Source organism: Entelurus aequoreus, linkage group LG01 (genome assembly GCF_033978785.1).
Source record: "Entelurus aequoreus isolate RoL-2023_Sb linkage group LG01, RoL_Eaeq_v1.1, whole genome shotgun sequence".
Classification (NCBI taxonomy): domain Eukaryota; kingdom Metazoa; phylum Chordata; class Actinopteri; order Syngnathiformes; family Syngnathidae; genus Entelurus; species Entelurus aequoreus.
In genome coordinates, this window is record NC_084731.1 from 16,294,146 (window position 1) to 16,310,841 (window position 16,696).

At 35.8% G+C, this 16,696-nt stretch overlaps 1 protein-coding gene across 2 annotated transcripts in view; it reads right to left on the reverse strand.

Moving 5' to 3' along the window:
• prickle2b (prickle homolog 2b) overlaps positions 1 to 11,162 on the reverse strand; it is a 379,465-nt gene extending 368,303 nt beyond the window's left edge. Inside the window, exons 1-2 of one of the 2 annotated variants that reach the window (XM_062044562.1) lie at positions 10,999 to 11,162; positions 7,058 to 7,143 (exon numbers count right to left, since the gene is read on the reverse strand). In XM_062044562.1, coding sequence (XP_061900546.1) covers positions 7,058 to 7,143; positions 10,999 to 11,040 — 128 coding nt within the window. In that variant the 5' untranslated portion in view covers positions 11,041 to 11,162. Of the gene's footprint in view, positions 1 to 7,057; positions 7,144 to 10,998 lie in introns of those variants that run through there. The other variant, XM_062044578.1, reaches the window with a different exon arrangement.
• Positions 11,163 to 16,696: the final 5,534 nt, after the last annotated feature.

Consider the following 16,696-nt stretch of genomic DNA (forward strand, 5'->3'; position numbering starts at 1 on the left):
CTTTGAGACACTCGTGATTTCGGGCTATACAAATAAACATTGATTGATTGATTGAAGTCTGACTGAGATGTAGACTCTCATATATAAGTCACTTTGAACATGTACTGTACGTGTGCACTAACTGCTTGACCCTTTGGGTCCTATTGAAAGAATGTTTTTATATATTTCTTCAGCATTGGATTCAGCAATTGATCAAATAAATAGAATGACTTCTATAGAAAACAATAGCAGCGCAGTAATTGCTCACATTTCTGAAGAACCGTTTTTTTATAGAGAACAACAACAAGGCTCTCGTTCGCAATTTTTGATTTGGCAGAGACAACACGTTCAGATTAAACATATAACAAGCATACATGTTGTACCATTGCACAGGTTTCAGTTTTAGATAGCGATATTATTAAGAACTTTCAAGCCAGTGTTGAAATGTTTGCTGTTTCTGTTAAGAAAATTAGAACAAAACAGCAAAAGTAAAAAACTGTCCGTACAAACTGTTGTAGGTATAAGAAATGCAGTGGCTACAATGTATATTTATTTAATTATTTAACAAATCGGCTAATATGATCAAATCGGTTTCCATGTGTGACATACAGAAAAGAAAACTACGCCATCATTGAAATGTAATCATTAAGATAAACACGGACACAGACAGATAAACACTTTGAAGATAATCACATTCTGTGAAACTGAGACTATGATGCAGTAATACAGCCTTAAACATTCAATACTTTGTTTTTACTCCGATATCGTGATACATTACTTCCGTCAGTCTACCCCAGGGCAGCTGTGGCTACGAAAGTAGCTTACCACCACCAGGTGTGAATGAATGATGGGTTTTTAACATGTAAAGCGACTTTGGGTACTTAGAAAAGCGCTATATAAATCCCAGGTATTATTATTATTATTATTACATTTGTTGTTCATACACCATTAATCATAGGCACTGTATTGTGATACCATGTTTAAATAGTGTGCATGACATGATTCCCATCATGAACTGGCTCCGGTCACTAGACAGACTGAACTATAAAAACACTTGTCCTTCAGAATGAGACATTGCAGATGCCAACCACTTCACTCTGCAATAACAGTCTTTTTAGCAAACAGGAGTTATTTGTTTCAGACTTCATATTTTGGAAACACAGGAATGTTAGAACTGAACCTCTCAATTGAGTACAATAGCACTCAGAAAAAAGCACAATGTCCAGAATGTTTGGGTAGGCCCGGGTGATTTTAAAAATGCAACACAAGACGAACCCCTGTGTTGACCAGCAACAGGACATGCTGTAACACACTTGGTCAACTCACCATAAAACACATGCCTGAGAAGCACCACCACCCCTTCATCCGCGAGGAACCCAGCGTTGTAGAAGTACCAAGAAACCCTGCCTGGAGTGTATGGTCATCTATTGAATGTGCAATGGATGATGAATATTTTAGTGAATCCTGAGACTAACCCGAATATGTGGTTTGTACATGTTTGTTTGCTAGCAACTGCAGTTTTCCATTAGATCAGGGGTCGGCAACCCAAAATGTTGAAAGAGAATAAAATCTTCGTTGACAGAAATTTTGTATTTTTATTTTTATTCTACACAATTTTGCAACATTGGAAATCATTAGTAAAATGTAAGCTTCTCTCACAGTATGAGATAACTCCTGGAAATTACTGGCTCAAAATGGCCAAAGGTATAGATGTGTGTGTCCAAGTTTAAGGAAACGGCAGGCTGTCTTCTTCTAATGGATTTATTACAATCTTTGCAAGCTAGGTAACGTTGGCTGTGGTCTGGAACAACATGGAACACAAACAACTATCAGAAATGCAGCCAATATTACATACAGATAATGTGTCATGAGACATGCAAATATAAATTAAATACACAGAGGACATAAGTAAAGGAAATTAAATGAGCTCAAATATACCTACAAACGAGGCATAATAATGCAATATGTACATACAGCTAGCCTAAATAGCATGCTAGCATTGATTACCTTGAAGTCACGCACTGACCAAATATGCCTGATAAGCACTCCAGCAAATCAATAAAATTAACAAAGCTCACCTTTGTGCATTCACGCACAGCATAAGACATTTGGTCGTCAAAATGAGACAAAGAAGGAGTGTCATAAAACATGTATTTCTGTGGCAGCATTGGAGAAAGTTGTACATGTAAACAAACTATGATGAGTTCAAGGATCGCTGAAATTAGTAGGACAAAACGGTGCATGCCAAATACTCTCATCAGTGAAGCATGTACAACATAAACAGTGGGATTTCCAACAATTAGGAAGGTTTGTGTCATGTTTGTTCTTCTACAGAAAATATATTTTACCTCTGAAAGAGGTCCAGGGAGCCACTAGGGTGGCGCTATGCGGCTCTAGAGCCGCAGGTTGCTGATTCCTGCACTAGATGGAAACTCATTGCCTCAAATTTTGTCAACTGCCAGAGTGCTGATTGGAAAAACTGCAGTTTGCTTTAAAGTAGTAGGAGGCACAAACAGATCTAGTGATTCATGACCCATAACTGTTTGACATTGGCACAGGTCTGCTATTCTCGTTTGGTGTTATCAGTCTTTATCTCTACATATTTATGAAACATTTTTGTATTACGTGTTATGGGCTGAAAAACAGATGTTAAACCTTGTAGATAAAATTGCGAGTAAATATGTGAAATGGCCCATGTACTCATTCATCCACTCAAGTTACCAGGAATGTTCTTCAGGAAGTAACAAGAATGAAAAAAACACAATACATTGAGATTTGAGTACCACATGAAATGTTATGTTGAAATGAAGTATTTGAGAGTATGAAGTGTTTTAAGAGGATAGGAAGTGTTTTTGTATATATATGAGCGACAGATCACTCGATTAATCGAAACAAACTAATCATCCCTAGATTTTACTATAATGGGTTCTAAAAAGGAGTTAAAATCGAATAGCGGACTCAAACGTGTACAGCAGATCATAAGCAATAATTGTTTGACTAGTCTACTAGTCGAAAAAATAATAGTTGACTAATTGACTATTGAAATAGTTGTAGCCATAGTCCAAAGTGCGGAGCTGGGAACAATTTTCAACCTTCAGCTGTGTTGTTTATTGGCCCACGACATGTTCTGAAAATGTAATTCATTCATTATACTGTACATAAGGTATATTCGACAGAAACAGATCACTCAATTAATCGAACAAACAAATATACAGATTACTTGATTGATCGAACAAATGAATCGACAGATTACTCGATTAATCGAACATACAAATCGATATATTACTTGATTAATCGAACAAACGAATTGACAGATTACTCGATTAACCGAACAGACGAATCGACAGATCACTCGATTAATCGAAACAAACGAATCATCCCTATATTTTACTATAATGCGTTCTAAAAACGAGTTAAAATCGAATCGCGGACTCAAACGTGTACAGCAGATCATAAGCAATAATTGTTTGAGTAGTCTACTAATCGAAAAAATAATAGTTGACTAGTTGACTATTGAAATAATTGTAGCCATAGTCCAAAGTGTGAAGCTGGGAGCCATTTTCAACCTTCAGCTGTTTTGTTTATAGGCCAACGACATGTTCTGAAAATGTAATTAATTCATTATACATAAGATATATTCGACAGAGATACATCACTCAATTAATCGAACAAACAAATATACAGATTATTTAATTGATCGAACAAAAGAATCGACAGATTACTCGATTAATCGAACAAACAAATCGACAGTTTACTTGATTAATCGAACAAACGAATCAACATATTACTCGATTAATCAAACAAACAAACAAATCGACATATTACTTGATTAATCGAACAAACGAATCGACAGATTACTCGATTAACCGAACAGACGAATCGACAGATCACTCGATTAGTCGAAACAAACGAATCACCCCTAGATTTTACTATAATGGTACTCATACGTGTACAGCAGATCATAAGCAATAATTGTTGGACTAGTCCACTAATCGAAAAAATAATCGTTGACTATTGAAATAGTTGTAGCCATAATCCAAAGTGTGGAGCTGGGAGCCATTTTCAACCTTAAGCTGTTTTGTTTATAGGCCCACGACATGTTCTGAAAATTAAATTAATTAATCATGCATAAGATAAATTAGATACAACACCGGCCCCTCGCATTCCGCCATTTTTCAGTATACACTCCCTCGGTAGAAAAAGTTTGGACACCCCCGACATACACAAACACAATGAGCTACAGTATGTGAACATATAAAGACTCTGTCTCTACTATATCTAACCTCTGCAGGGTCACACCAAGTACACCACATTCCACAACACACCATGAATGCTGTACCTTCGCAAAAAAAAAACAACCACGAAAACAACTTTATATTATCTCGGTAGTAAATTCTTTGCGATGCCAGCAAGGTTCTTTTTTGTCTCGGACAAAAAAACTTGTTGGAGCTGTAAAACCGACAGTCGGCCTCCTAAAGTCTGTGTCCACAGACAACATTTGATCCCTGTTTGCTCGAGGGGAAAACGTTTATTTTATTGTGAGCCGGCAAAGACAAGCAATTAAAAGGCAGCATTCCTGCGCCGGCAGTTGTCCCAAGGATAGTTTATTTACTAGAAACACAGGCTAAATGATCGTGCGTTTGACAAACGTGCGGTTGCCATGTTCATAAGTTTTGGCACAACCCAAGCTGTTATTTGTTCAACAAACCTAGCACAGTAAACAGTTTTTGCAATAAACTTTCTTCTGACAGATCCATGCTGTTGACGTTATAACTGCTGGCCGCCGCTTCCCAACCCGTCCATTGTTTCTCTCCAACACCAAACTGGGATTTGTACATATTGTACTCTGGGGTTTTGTTGTTTGGACAAACTGTGCTTCAACTACTTGAAAGAGATCCCAGCACACCCCCCGGTTCCCATACCACTAAAAGTGAGTGTCAGTGTTCCTGGCAGCTTACCGGAGTCAGCTGATACTCATCGACTTTACAGCTAATGTAATGCTTTGCGTTGCGCATCGCTAAAGCAGAACTTGACACATTAGTCACACGTTCACATACTAAACTATACCACCTGTGCTTCGTGGCAGAATACGTTTTTCAACAGTATACAATGTGTAAGTAAGTGCATGCGTTCCTAATGTTCCCTCCTGCATTAATGTTCTCTGCAGCTATTATTGGTAGAACAATGGTTTCCTCTGAGTGGTGTAACGAACTTAATGTATTTACAGAAAGACTGCTCAGGCATTTTAACAACTCTTGTTATTTCATTCACCGATGGCTGAACAGTCTCTCACAAAAGTGAGTACATTCCTTACTTTACAGCAGCCCTATTCAACTTGCGGCTTGACCCGCCGAACATCACCCAAATACGCTTGATGAAACCATTTAAAAACGGGTTGCTCATGTATGCAGTACTACCGCCGCCCCACAAGGGGCAACACCGACGGATGAGTCACAACAAACATGAGCATTATAAACAAAGTAATATGGCAAAAAACAAAATAACATAAATGAAAATAAATGTGAACATTGTGCATCCTATGGACATAAGACATAAACAAATTAAAAAAATGTAAGAATTCTGCAAGATGACACCTGAAGGCCATAAGATGTAACTGACCTTTTTGGCCATGCAGATAAAAAATTGTGTTCGTATATCAGATCCAGGGTTATACATAGGGCTGCACGATTATGGCCAAAATAATAATCAAGATTATTTTGATCAAATATTAAAATCAAGATTATTAATCACGATTATTCATTATGTTAGGTCAAACAGTGTCGGGGTGTGAACCACACGCCATCATGTAGTTTGTAATGTCTAATAAACAGGCTATAAATAATAATAATAATAATAATAATAATAATAATAATGGATTTTATTTGTAAAAGCACTTTACATTGAGCAAACAACCTCAAAGTGTGACAGTGTATTAGAAAATAAAAAGATAATAAAAAAATAAAATAAAATAAAAACTAGAACAGCTTAATAGCTAGAACTACCACACATATATCTAAAAAAAAAAAAAAAGGCTTTTTTAAAAAGAAGGGTTTTTAAGCCTTTTTTAAAAGCATCCACAGTCTGTGGTGCCCTCAGGTGGTCAGGGAGAGCGTTCCACAGACTGGGAGCGGCGGAGCAGAAAGCCCAGTCTCCCATTGTTCGTAGCTTTGTCGTAAATAAACGTTATCCATATATTTAAAGACAAATATGTATGTTTTTCTTTATTAATAGTATCAATGTGTCAGATTTTTTTTTTATTACATGATTCATTTATCTCTAGTTTTACATTTTGATAGAAGTATTTTTTTTAAAGTTATGTACATCTTGTGTACATTGGCATGTACTAAATGTATGTACAGTATGTACATGTACATGCTGTATCGAGACAAATCCATTAAGAGTTTGAGCGGAAATTTGTCAAATAGGAATTAACTATACACCATAAAACATTAACAAAATGCTATGTCACATGAATGGTTTTTAAAGTAATAATTGTGTGTTAAGAAAAAAAATATATGGTGTTTACTTTTTGATTACAATATAAAACTCAAAGCAGTTTGGCTAATGAAGGTAAAGTCAAATAAACAAATGTTTTTCTCCAACACCATATGGTTCAGCACAACAGTTTGGGTAACAAAAATGAACATTAATTGATTAACAAGTTGAATAACTTATTTGGGTGTTACCATTTAGTGGCCAATTGTACGGAATATGTACTGTACTGTGCAATCTACTAATAAAAGTTTCAATCAATCAAGCCTTTAAAAAAAAACACAAGTGATACCTCTCACATCGAATACACAATCTTTGTGACTGACAACTCAGCGTGTTGACACTCCACAGCCTGCGTTCAATTTGTTGAGTTGACAAAACATTTCAGCTCAGTTTCCAGGAAGTAAGCAGTGTTGCCTCAACTACATTAATAAATGATGGTTTTTGGTAATTAAAAATTTGAACGGTATTGGAATTTTATTGCGGTTTATCATGATACCGTTTACCGTTACATCCCTACCCACAATCATGAAATACCAAAGGCCATCACTATCCACCTTAATGCTCATTAAGAAAAACTGCTTACCTCCATTTGTGCGCGGTGAAGCCAGGACATTGGTCTTTGCAGGCACAGCCGGTCAGTCCTCTCTGCGTTTCAGCGTCTGGCTTCAGCTTGAAAAAGATGACAGATGTTAAACTGAATTTAAACAAATAGGGACAGGAATTAGCACAGGTTGCTGACCCAAAATGTCAGTTGTTTAAAATAGCCAACCTTTTGCTCTGATGACTTTTTTTGCACACTCTTTGCATTCTCTCGACGAGCTTAAAGAGGTAGTCACCTGAAATGGTTTTCACCTCACAGGTGTGCTTGAAGCTCATCCAGAGAATGCCAAGAGTGTGCAAAGCAGTAATCAGAGCAAAGGGTGGCTATTTTGAAGAAACTAGAATATAAAACATGTTTTCAGTTATTTCAGCTTTTTTTGTTAAGTACATAACTCCACATGTCATAGTTTTGATGTGACAATCTACAATGTAAATAGTCATGAAAATAAAGAAAACACATTGAATGAGGAGAAGGTGTGTCCACAGTTTTGGCCTGTACTGTATGTTCAAGCAAAACATTCAAAAATATTTGTGTATGACTGTGGAGGGGAGCGTGGTCGGCGCGCCTCCTGCGGGAATGGAGTGTGTATGGCCCGGCTTCGAAGCCAAGCTGACAGGTGAGTAGATTGCCCAGCTCGGGCTAATTATCTAATCACCTGTCGCCTTTATCAGCAGCCGCGGCCATGAGGATGACATTCTGACAATCAAATGAATTTGTGTCAAAAATATTGGGGTGTTTTTTAGGTGAATTTAAATTAAAATAATTTACTGCGATTAATCCTGACTAATCCATATTTTAAAAGGGGGATTAATTTGATTTTTTTTAAATAATCATTGGACAGCACTAAAAATATATATACTAGAGCAGGGGTGTCAAACCTACGGCCCGGGGGCCGGATCAGGCCCGCAAACAGCAGTGTTTCCCACACATTCATTTATTTGTGGCGGCCCGCCACGAAAGAATTACGTCCGCCACAAATACAATTTTTTATTTTTTTTGGTCCTGTCCAGCTTCTCAGGCAAATCATATAGTTGATGTAGATGCCCATATAGGCTGTTCAGATTTACTTTACAAAAGAGAAGTGTAGGATACTTCTCTTGTTGCCTTATTTGTATTTGACCACTCCTGTTTTCTGTTTATTTGTTACTGACTGGCAGGACACCTCTGCCTCTGTTTCACTTTATGTCGCTGGTAAATAATATAGTTGTAGTAGTAGGCTAAAGTTAAATTATTTAGTATGCACTAATTAAAGGGGCAGAGCTTTAAGAGACATTTTAGCTTTTATATTTTATAAGATATATTTTTTGTAAGAACCACAATTAATAAATATATTTCAGTGAATAACTTATTGTTCAAATCTGTATATAAATATGTACATAAAGTGTTGTAATTATATTGTAAAATGGATGGATGGATGGATGGACATTTACAAAACTGTTATTATTAATTAGTAAGTAGACATTTTTTGAGCCTTTTTAGAGAAAATCATATCATTGTAGTAAATTATGCAAATTACTCGATGATGTCATGGTGACCACGCCCATAGCCACGCCCCCACCGCCACGGGTATCTTGGCAGTTTATGGGAAACACTGAACAGGTTTTATCCTGCCCGCGTGATGAGTTTGCCAAGTTTTAAAATGAGCTGAATTTTTTTGTTTAAATGAAAGAAACTGCTGTTCTGAATGTGTCCACTGGATGTCACAATAGCAATTATGTTAGGACTAGTAAGAGGTACAAAGTAAAGCAAGGCTGCGGCTCCTCCCCTTCGACCCAAATGAAACTTAAAACCTGACGTTTTATGTCTTCTGCTTCGAACACATCATTATTTGGCACCCTTGCTCCCCCATATTGTCTCTGTCAAAAACGAGAAAACTTAAACCTTTTGAATAATTTTTTACCTCCGTTTCTTACGGTTTGTTGAGTTAGCACTGGATTGATACAAAGGAGGTATTTGATACCTACAATACTTTGATTGATTGAATTGATTGAAACTTTTATTAGTAGATTGCACAGTACAGTACATATTACGTACAATTGACCACTAAATGGTAACACCCGAATAAGTTTTTCAACTTGTTTAAGTCGGGGTCCACGTTAATCAATTCATGGTACGACTTTACATGTAGTGTTTTATGTTCAATCCCAGAAAGACTGTGACTTAAAGTGTAATCCTGGCTTTGTAGGTACATTGAGACCAAGTCTAAGCTCATTGTGTTTTTGAAGCTGCACCAATTTTCTCAGAATTTTCAACAATCTTTGAAGTGTTTTGTCCGGAAGATTATTTGTGATTTGTACGTTTTCATTGCATTGAGTTTAAAAATGTTAGTCCTGACATTCCGTGCGTTGCATGGTGGGGCCCCTCAGTACATCACTGACTTGCTATGCCCCTACTCTTCAGGGCGCAGCCTCCGGTCTTCAGGCCAGGGTCTTCTAAAGATCCCGAAAACTCGTTTTAAAACCCGTGGCGACCCGGCATTCCAGGCTATAGCTGCTGCTAATAAAGGCGACAAGGTGATTAGATAACAAGGCCCACCTGGGCCATCTACGCACCTGTCGCTGTCTTCGAGGCCGGTCCTGGCAACACCTCGTTCCGCGGCAGGCCTGCAGGCCACGCCCCCCTCCACAGTCTCTTTTTAGTAAAGCTTTTAGTTAATGCACCTTTTAACTGTCATTTTGGCCGATATTATCGGCCGATAAATGCTTTAAAATGTAATATCGGAAATTATCGGTATCATTTTTTTTATTATCAGTATCAGTTTTTATTTTTTTAATTAAATCAACATAAAAACACAAGATACACTTACAATTAGTACACCAACCCAAAAAACCTCCCTCCCCCATTTACACTCATTCACACAAAAGGGTTGTTTCTTTCTGTTATTAATATTCTGGTTCCTACATTATATATCAATGTATATCAATACAGTCTGCAAGGGATACAGTCCGTAAGCACACATGATTGTGCATGCTACTGGTACACTAATAGTACTAACCTTTAACAGTTAATTGTACTCATTTTCATTAATTACTAGTTTCTATGTAACTGTTTTTATATTGTTTTACTTTCTTTTTTATTCTAGAAAATGTTTTTAAATTATTTATCTTATTTTATTTTATTATTATTTTTAAAAATGACTTTATCCACCATACCTGGTTGTCCAAATTAGGCATAATAATGTGTTAATTCCACGACTGTATATATCGGTATCTGTAATTAAAGAGTTGGACAATATCGGAATATCGGATATCGGCAAAAAGCCGTTATCGGACATCCCTATTTTTAATCCACTTTGTATCCTTTTTGTGATGTTGCCCCTGTTTTAAATTGAATGGTTGTTTTACTTTGCCTATGTTTCGTACAGTGCTTTGTGATTTTATCTGTGAAAAGTGCTTTATAAATAAAATGTACATACTTACTTACTTACTTCATAATGTGCCTGTTTAATTTTTGGCCAAAGTAAAAACAAAGAAAAAAAACAACTTGGAGTTGTCTTTATTTTTAAGTTATCATGCCATGATTTTACCATTTGGGAACAGATTTTCCTCCATGTGAGCTAAAATGAGTTTGTACTAGAGTGAAAAAAGCAATTTAATTACTACATTTGTTCCAGTGTGTGCTTCTTTGCACGACTTTAAAGGTAAAAGATGATGGATAGATGGATTTTTAATGTTATATCAATACATGTCATGAAAGCCAGATAGGTAAATAAACACTAATAGAGGTCTTTTCTCAGGAAGTACATTTACAAACAATTTAGGCATGCAGTAACAATTAAGGCAGATGTAACTTGACGCCATTGCCATAGCAACGGGACACAAACAAATTACCCGTTTAGGAGTAAAACACAATAAAAATCTGTATAATGAAAATTTTTGTTTGTTTGTGTTTTTTGTTTTTTTTGTAGGAAAACTTGTACTTACCGGGCTTTTTGCATCTCTCTTCTTCAAGCCGCGGCCAAACATGTCAGGCTGGTTCCAGGACAGTCGAGCATGCAGACTTTAGGCGAATAAGTTGAATTTGCTCCGGGGAAAAAGAAGAGAAAAGAAGAAAATGTGTGTCAAAGAGGAGCTTTCACTCAAACCACTCAAGAGGTTCCGGGTTGTAGCCCCGCCCCTTTTTCCACACAGCCAATCAAAAACTAGACAAAAAACTGTTATTAGGTTAATATAAACACTTGCGGCGTGGAATTCTATAAATAGTAAACACCGCGTGGGCGTATTTAAAACCTTTAACCACTAAATATATTCCAAGTACCACTAAAATACTGCTGTAGCAGTACGACTGTACAACGAATGTTATCATTTTATTGCCTGCTTTAAATCGCTATAAGCAGTGAAAAAAGTTATTCTCTAATTTTTGACTGCAAGGTTAAGAGAAAAGTCTGAGTTTGAAAACCCTGACCCTATTTCACAAAGATGTAAGTCAAACTCAAAGAAAAGTTATTTACTCTGTAAACCTAAACTGCTCCTTGGCAGGTTTTTATGAAAAAATCCTGAGTTTTTTTGTCCATGGTTCCTTCCTCCTGAAAATGTGCAATATCCTGTCAGACATGATCCAATCCAATCCAATCCACTTTATTTGTATAGCACATTTAAACAACAAAAATGTTTCCAAAGTTCTGCACAACAATATTAAAAATAACATTAAAAACAATATTAAAAAAAATATTTAAAAAAATACTAAAAACAATATTCAAATATTAACCTTAGCTCCACCAATGACTGAATAAAAACAAAAAATAAATAAATCCATCCATCCATCCATCTTCTTCCGCCTATCCGAGGTCGGGTCGCGGGGGCAGCAGCCTAAGCAGGGAAGCCCAGACTTTCCTCTCCCCAGCCACTTCGTCCAGCTCCTCCCAAAACCAATATCAAAATAAATATGATTAAACACTATTTTAAAGGGTAAAACCAATTAAAACAGTAAATAGAAATCAAAATTTATTAAAAAAAACAAACAAAAAAAACCCCACAGAGGACAACAGAGGACAGAGGACCACACAACTCACGTAGTGTTAAAAGCCAAAGAATAAAAGTGGGTTTTAAGACAAGACTTAAAACACTCCTTGATGTTTGTCACTTTTTCAACATCCATCCATCCATCCATTTTATACCCCAGGAGAAGATTTTTTAGGATATGGTTTAGTTAGATATACCATCATTATGTAAGATTGCTAAGGAAAAAAAATACTTTAAAAATCCTTAATTTTAAGATATTTATTATTATTAATTGGATTTGTCTCGATTTAAAAACAGTTTGTTCGGTATAGTAAATATGAATAAAATATGTTTTATATCCTGGGGAGAACTGAGAACTTGAAATTAATGTTAAAAAAAAAGTCGACTTGTTGGTACGCTGACTCTCGGGATGATATTACTTCAATTATGAAGAAGAAAAGGGAACGGGTAATAAAAATAAATAAATACACAAATAAATAAATAAATTATCTTGTTTGCAGAAAAGAGGAAAGCACAATGGATTTTTTTAAAACTTGATTTCAGATATGTATTCTGTTTTGGTCATTATTACATTTTAAATGCATTTGTTTAGCATAGAAAGTAGATAACGTGATAATAACTAATATTTAAGCTGTATTACTTACAACAAGTAAAGGACACCAATTTTTTTTAGCTTTTCAGGTGGAATTCTTTCCCATTCTTGCTTGATGTACAGCTTAAGTTGTTCAACAGTCAGGGGGTCTCCGTTGTGGTATTTTAGGCTTCATAATGCGCCACACCAGGGCTGGCCCGTGGCATAGGCCGTATAGGCAAATGCTAAGGGCGCCGTCCATCAAGGGGTGCCACGCCAGTGCCACAAATGTTGGAGAAAAAAAAAAAAAAAAAAAGTTGGTACTATTATTTCTAAATACAAAAAATAATCCCATGTTAATTAAAATGCAAAGTAAAGCCTATTTAATATAAATATTATTTGTTACAACATTACACCCCCCCCCCCCCCCCCCCCCCCCGCACGGTGCGCCCCCCTCCCTTCCCGTATCATGACTCAAAACTGTTAGGTGCCCAGGGAAGAAAAAATATAAAAGAAGAGGAGGAGAAACGAGAAAAAGACAGAGGTAGCAGGTAGGTAACGTTAGCCTACATGAAATTATTTGTCTGTTACAGAATGTGATAGTAACCTGGCTTTTTAGCATTAAGCTAATGTTACATGATTCGGCAATTGCTTATCAATAAATAGCTAGTTCTGTTTTAACGTCGGGTTAATATTGTGGAGGGGGCTAAATGGTTATGGAAAATAATAATGTAACGTTAGGTAATTACAGTACTCCCACCTTACATTCCTCAGGGACATTTGTATTAGATCTTTTAAGCAGGTATTTTTTGTTTACATTGTTATTGCCTTCTGGTTAGCTAATGTTTGCCCTGCAGGTAATAGTCACTTTTCCACCCCTTTATATATTAGGTATAGTTGTAAGCCTGGTTGTTAAAGTGCACATCATTAATGTTAATTAAGCAATATCACATGAGAGGGAATGCTGTTTTTTAATTTGAGCACTGCTGTGATTCGGTTAAAGATAATCATAACACAACATTCTCATATAATATGTTAATTTGCTTTCTTTAAGTAAAAAAAAAAGGTCAAAGACAAAGCTATTCGGTTTCTTGTGAGTATATACACTTCACTGCCGATGTGGGAAGGGGGGGGGGGGGCGCCACCTAAAATCTTGCCTAGGGCACCAGATTGGTTAGGGCCAGGCCTGCGCCACACATTTTCAATGGGAGACATGTCTGGATTACAGGCAGGCCAGTCTAGTACCCGCACTCTTTTACTGTGAAGCCATGCTGTTGTAACACGTGGCTTGGCATGGTCTTGCTGAAATAAGCAGGGGCGTCCATGATAACGTTGCTTGGATGGCAACATATGTTGCTCCAAAAGCTGTATGTACCTTTCAGCATTAATGGTGCCTTCACAGATGTGTAAGTTACCCATGCCTTAGGCACTAATACACCCCCGTAGGCCCGTACCATCACACATGCTGGCTTTTACACTTTGCGCCTAGAACAGGCCGGATGGTTATTTGCCTCTTTGGTCCGAAGGACACAACGCCCACGGTTTCCAAAAACAATTTGAAATGTGGACTTGTCAGAAGAACATTTTTCCACTTTGCATCAGTCCATCCTGGATGAGCTTGGGTGGCTTTTATGGGTGTTGTTGATAAATGGCTTTCGCTTTGCATAGTAGAGTTTTAACTTGCACTTACAGATGTAGCGACCAACTGTAGTTACTGACATTGGTTTTCTGATGTGTTCCTGAGCCCATGTGGTGATATTCTTTACACACTGATGTCGTTTTTGGATGCAGTACCCCCTGAGGGATCGAAGGTCACAGGCTTTCAATGTTGGTTTTCAGCCATGCCGCTTACGTGTACTGATTTCTCCAGATTCTCTGAACCTTTTGATGATATTACGGACTGTAGATGGTGAAATCCCTAAATTCCTTGCAATAGCTGGTTGAAAATATTGTTCTTCAACTGTTCGCATTTGTTGACAAAGTGTTGACCCTCGCCCCATCCTTGTTTGTGAATGACTGAGCATTTCATGGAAGCTGCTTTTATACCCAATCATGGCACCCACCTGTTCCCAATTAGCATTCCTCAACTTTCTCAGTATTTTTTGCCACTTGTGCCAGCTTTATTGAAACATGTTGCAGGCATCACATTCCAAATGAGCTAATATTTGCAAAAAATAACAACATTTTCCAGTTCGAACGTTAAGTATCTTGTCTTTGCAGTCTATTCAGTTGAATATAGGTTGAAAAGAATTTGCAAATCATTGTATTCTGTTTTTATTTAGCATTTACACAACGTTCATGTAGACGGTCAAGGATGGTTTTGAGTGGGAAACAGGCTAACAATTACTGAAGCATGACAAGGTTGTAATTGCTGCTTAGACATTCTGGAGTTGTGTTTCTTTGTCTAGTACAGATTGTGAGTTATTGTGGGTGGGTCATAAATGTGGTCGTGCCTTACAATTATCTCACAAAGGCCTTGCTGAAAATGTTTTTTTTTCTTGTTTAATCCAGATCCAGGGTGAAGTTTCAGTCAATCATTGCTTCAAAAAGTTCAACAGGCAGTTAGGTCAAGTGTAAACGTATATGACACATGATTTATTCCACGCTACACTGAAGATGCTTTTGGTTGTGGAAAATCTGGTGCAGTTGTCTAGAAGTGTTTTTACACGTTCGGCAGAACGTCCAAAAATGTTCCTGGATGACATTCTGAAAATAAAATTGCATTTGTGTACAAATATTGAGGTCTTTTCATAAGCAATTTTTAATTATGCAAGCGATTAATCAACTTTAATTACTCATGATTATCATGATTCCAAAATGTGATTAATCTGATAAAGAAAAATAATAATTTGACAGCCCTAATGTTTGTATATATATATATATATATACACACACACACATATATATATACATACACATATATATACATATATACACATACATATACATATATACATACATATACATATATATACATACACATACATATACATATATACATACATATACATATATATACATACACATATATATATACATATATTATGTATATATATATATATATATATATATATATATATATATATATATATATATATATATATATATATATATACATATATTATGTATATATATATATATATATATATATATATATATATATATATATATACATATATATATACTGTATATATATATATATATATATACATATATATATACTGTATATATATATATATATATATATATACTGTATATACATATACATATATATATATATATATATATATATATATATATATATATATATATATATATATATATATATATATATATATATATATATATATATATATATATATATATATCCATATATATCCATATATATATATATATATATATATATATATATATATATATATATATATATATATATATATATATATATATATATATATATATATATATATATATATATATATATATATATATTTCATGGACGTTAATTTGTCAATGCCCAACTAATTAGTGAAGAAGTAAATATTGTTACAAATGCATGATGGGTCTTGCAATACATTCTTTAGGTTTAGACCAGGGGTCGGCAACCCAAAATGTTGAAAGAGCCATATTGGACCAAAAATACAAAAACAAATCTGTCTGGAGCCGCAAAAAATTAAAAGCCATATTACATGTGTCATGGGATATACATTTAATTAAGAGGACTTAAAGGAAACTAAATGAGCTCAAATATAGCTACAAATGAGGCATAATGATGCAATATGTACATATCGCTCGCCTAAATAGCATGTTAGCATCGATTAGCTTGCAGTCATGCAGTGACCAAATATGTCTGATTAGCACTCCACACAAGTCACCAACATCAACAAAACTCACCTTTGTGCACTCATGCACAACGTTAAAAGTGTGGTGGACAAAATGAGACAGAAAAAGTGGCATAAAACACGTCCTAGAAAGTCGGAGAAAGTTATACATGGAAACAAACTATACGGTGAGTTCAAGGACCGCCAAAATTAGTAGGACAAAACGGCGCTCGCCAAATACTCGAATCAGTGAAGCACGTTTAATATA